At 40.1% G+C, this 4,762-nt stretch overlaps 1 protein-coding gene across 1 annotated transcript; it reads left to right on the forward strand.

The window, feature by feature from the left end:
* The first annotated feature begins 485 nt into the window (after positions 1 to 485).
* On the forward strand, positions 486 to 4,444 carry LOC130975018 (uncharacterized). Its single transcript, XM_057899853.1, has 2 exons — positions 486 to 1,154; positions 4,394 to 4,444. The coding sequence occupies exons 1-2, from the start codon at positions 486 to 488 to the stop codon at positions 4,442 to 4,444; spliced, it is 720 nt and encodes a 239-aa protein (XP_057755836.1).
* The last annotated feature ends 318 nt before the right edge of the window (positions 4,445 to 4,762 follow it).

A 4,762-nucleotide genomic window follows, 5' to 3' on the forward strand; every position in this document is an offset into this window, starting at 1 on the left:
ACAAAAACCATGAGGCATCCATAAAGAACCTAGAAAGGCAGATCGGGCAAATTTCCAAGCAAATGACTGTTGAGAGACCTTCAAGCTCACTGCCTAGTGACACAATCCCAAATCCCAAGGAGGAGTGCAAGGCAATACAATTGAGAAGTGGGAGAATATTGATGAGCAACAATGACACCACAAAGAAACAAAAAGAGAGCATCAAAGAACCAACAGAGGTTGAGAAGCAAACAAAAGCAGATCAAGCTGAGGAGCAAGTTGTGATGCCAACCAAAAACAATGAGAAACTCAAAGAACAGGGGAACCAGCCACATAGCTCAAAGGAAAAGACTCAAGGAAAGCAGCAGATCGAAAAGCATCTCACACCTCCACTACCATATCCTCAGAGATTCAACAAGGAGGTCAAGGACCAACATTTCCACAAATTCCTTGAGACCTTCAAGAAGCTGGAAATCAATATCCCTCTAGCTGAAGCACTTGAGCAAATGCCTTTGTATGCCAAGTTTATGAAGGAGCTTATCAATAAGAAGAGGAGTTGGCTTGAGAAGGAAACCATATTACTAACCGAAGAATGCAGTGCTGTGATTCAGAGAGGTATTCCCCCAAAACTCAAGGATCCGGGGGGCTTTGTAGTGTCATGCACCATTGGAAAAACAATTCTCAACAAAGCCCTCTGTGACCTTGGTGCCAGCATCAATTTAATGCCACTCTCAATGATGAGAAAACTTGATATAGAAGAGCTTAAACCCACCAGGATGTCATTAGTTATGGCTAACAGATCCATTAAGACACCCAATGGAATTGTGGAAAATTTGTTGGTGAAGATTGGGGAATTTATCTTCCCAGCAGATTTTGTGATTTTGGATACTGAAGAGGAAGGAAGTGACTCAATCATTTTGGGGAGGCCATTTTTACACACAGCAAGAGCCATCATCGATGTAGAAAAAGGAGAAATGGTCTTCAGGGTCCATAATGAACAAATGATCATAAATGTTTTCAAGTCAATGCAAAATATCCCTGAGCAAGAGGAGTATGTAAAAGTGGATATGATAGAGAGTTTGGTGGAAGAAATGCTGGAAGAAAGTTCTCAAGAGCAAGAAGAAGATCAAAGTGCAATGGAAGAACAAGTAGCCGAGACCTTCATAAGCAAAGAGGTGAAACCGAGCAAGAAAGAAGGGGTGCAAAAGCAAGAACTGAAGCCATTACCCTCTCATCTCAAATATGCATTTCTTGGCACTTCAGAAAGCTTCCCAGTGATCATCAACTCGTCCTTGACAAAGAAAGAAGAAGGAGAGCTTCTTGATGTTCTCAGAACTCACAAGGATGCCTTAGGATGGACCATTGATGACCTGAAAGGCATCAGCCCCACAATATGCATGCATAAGATTCTTTTGGAGGATAATTCCAAAGCAGTGATTCAACCCCAAAGAAGACTCAACCCTGCAATGAAGGAGGTTGTCCAGAAGGAAGTGATGAAATTATGGAATGCAGGAATCATATACCCTATTTCCGATAGCTCGTGGATAAGCCCAGTCCAAGTGGTACCAAAGAAAGGAGGGATGACAGTCATTATTAATGAGAAAAATGAACTCATTCCAACTAGAACTGTGACAGGGTGGAGGATGTGTATTGACTATAGAAGGTTGAATGATGCCACACGCAAAGATCACTTCCCACTTCCTTTCATTGATCAAATGCTTGAAAGGTTGGCTGGCCATGCTTATTATTGCTTCTTGGATGGATATTCTGGGTATAATCAGATAGTGGTGGACCCAAAGGACCAAGAAAAGACTTCATTCACATGCCCAGTTGGAGTTTTTGCTTATAGAAGAATGCCATTCGGATTGTGCAATGCCCCAGCCACTTTTCAAAGGTGTATGCTTTCCATTTTCTCAGATATGGTTGAAAAATTCTTGGAGGTTTTTATGGATGATTTTTCTGTTTTTGGTGATAGTTTTAATGCTTGCTTAAACCATCTAACTCTTGTCTTGAAACGATGCCAAGAAACTAATTTGGTTTTGAACTGGGAGAAGTGCCATTTCATGGTACCTGAGGGGATTGTTCTTGGTCATAAAGTTTCAAGAAAAGGGATAGAGGTTGATAAGGCAAAGGTTGAGATAATAGAAAAACTCCCTCCACCAACTAATGTGAAATCTGTTAGAAGTTTCTTGGGGCATGCAGGATTTTATAGAAGGTTTATCAAAGATTTTTCTAAAATAGCCAAACCTTTGAGCAACCTTTTGATGATTGATCAACCTTTTGTTTTTGATAAAGAGTGCCAGCATGCTTTTGAAACTTTAAAACAGAAACTCACAACAGCACCAATCATCACACCTCCGGATTGGAATTTACCATTTGAACTCATGTGTGATGCAAGTGAGATTGCCATTGGTGCTGTACTTGGACAGAAGAAGGGAAACTTGCATCATGTCATATATTATGCAAGTAAAGTATTGAATGAAGCTCAAAAAAATTACACTACAACAGAGAAGGAATTGTTGGCTGTAGTATATGCATTTGATAAGTTTAGATCATACTTGATAGGGTCTAAAATTGTGGTTTATACTGATCATGCTGCTCTCAAGTATTTGATGTCAAAGCAGGATGCCAAACCAAGACTCATCAGGTGGATTCTACTCTTACAAGAATTTGACATTGAGGTGAGGGACAGGAAAGGCACCGAAAATCTAGTTGCTGACCATTTGTCAAGGCTGCCGCCAGAAACAATCCAAACGGCTTCACTACCTGTGAATGAAAGCTTCCCAGATGAACATCTTATGCTGATCCAACAAACACCATGGTTTGCTGATATAGCTAACTACAAAGTGGGAAGGAAGATACCTCAAGAATTCAGTAAGCAACAAGTGAAGAAGCTGACCAATGAAGCAAGGAAGTTCTTGTGGGATGAACCTTATTTGTTCAAAAAATGTTCTGATGGAATAATCAGAAGATGTGTCCCTGAGAGTGAGATGCAAGATATATTATGGCATTGCCATGGCTCTGCATACGGCGGACACTTTGGTCCAGAGAGAACAGCAGCAAAAATACTACAAAGTGGGTTCTATTGGCCAACCATCTTCAAAGATGCCAGGGAGTTTGTCCACCAATGTAATGAGTGCCAAAGAGCAGGAGGATTAACAAAAAGAAATGAGATGCCACAGAACTTCATTTTGGAAGTAGAATTGTTTGATCTATGGGGCATTGATTTCATGGGACCCTTTCCCCCTTCTTACTCATTCAGATATATCTTGGTAGCAGTGGAATATGTTTCAAAATGGGTGGAAGCCATAGCCACAACTACCTGTGATGCACAAATTGTTCTTCAATTCCTAAAGAAGCACATCTTTACTAGATTTGGAGTACCCAAGGGTCTCATCAGTGATGGTGGTGGTCATTTTTGCAATAGACAAATGGAGAAACTCCTTCACAAATATGGAGTTATTCATAAGGTAGCCACACCATACCATCCTCAAACTAATGGACAGGCAGAATTGGCAAACAGGGAACTAAAGAAGATCCTAGAAAAGACAGTTGGTAGCACAAGAAAGGATTGGGCTAGGAAGTTGGAGGATGCACTTTGGGCATACCGAACGGCCTTCAAAACCCCCATTGGGAAGTCCCCATTTCAATTGCTATATGGCAAATCATGTCATCTCCCTGTAGAGCTTGAGCACAAAGCCTTTTGGGCCACCAAACTTCTAAATCTGGATTCTGAAGCAGCAGGAGAGAAAAGATTGTTGCAGCTGAATGAGCTAGATGAGTTTAGGCTAGAAGCCTATGAAAATGCCAGGATATACAAGGAAAAAGCTAAAAGATGGCATGACAAGAAGATTTTGAAGAAAGAGTTCAAACCGGGACAACAAGTTCTCTTGTATAACTCACGGCTCAAAATATTCCCTGGCAAGCTTAAGTCTAAGTGGACAGGTCCATACTTAGTAACTAAGGTTTTTCCTTATGGGAGTATTGAAGTGCTAGATGAAGCAACAAAGAATCGGTTTACAGCAAATGGCCATAGAGCAAAGCTATACCTAGGGGAGCAATGGAGCAAAGAAACAGAGGTCCAGAGCCTAAATCCCCCTTGAAGCAACAACAGAAGATGTCAAGCTAATGACAATAAAAGAGCGCTTGTTGGGAGGCAACCCAACCTGAGGTAGTGTCTTTTTCGTAGCATTTTCAATAAGAATGTTGAATAATTAGTATGCATTGCAAGAAGCTAAGTTTGGTGTTGCACACCAAAACAATTTAAGGGAGAATGAAAATTTCTAAGTTTGGTGTTCCACCAAAATTTCATTCAGAAATACATTGTAACTTTCTACACATTACTAGTTTCAAGCAATCAGACAAATTAATCAACTATATAATTGCTTTTTAGTTCTAACTCTATGACCTGTAGCAAGAACATGAGAATTTGCCCATAGTCAAAATGATGAATCAGAGGAAGTAGCAAGGAATTGGGCATCATGACTCAAAAAGGGCACAACAAAAGGACGAACAAAAGAGATGCAAATCAATAGGTTGTATATACTTAACCCTTGCTGTTGAGAAATATTTTGAGTATGTTCTGTTAAAGTGTCCTTTGAGTTCAGACAGAGTCAATTTCACCTTAAAATAAGTAAGCTAGTCTAAGTTTGTGCTTGTGTGTCTACTTTCACTTAACTAAGAGCATGTCTGTCCCCTACATCTTTAATTCAATAAAAGAAATGTTTGAATGTGAAATGAGATAGTCATTGTTAGAAAGAAGTAGAATAATAGTAAGTGGTGG

The sequence above is a fragment of the Arachis stenosperma genome, chromosome 4, assembly GCF_014773155.1.
Source record: "Arachis stenosperma cultivar V10309 chromosome 4, arast.V10309.gnm1.PFL2, whole genome shotgun sequence".
Lineage (NCBI taxonomy): Eukaryota > Viridiplantae > Streptophyta > Magnoliopsida > Fabales > Fabaceae > Arachis > Arachis stenosperma.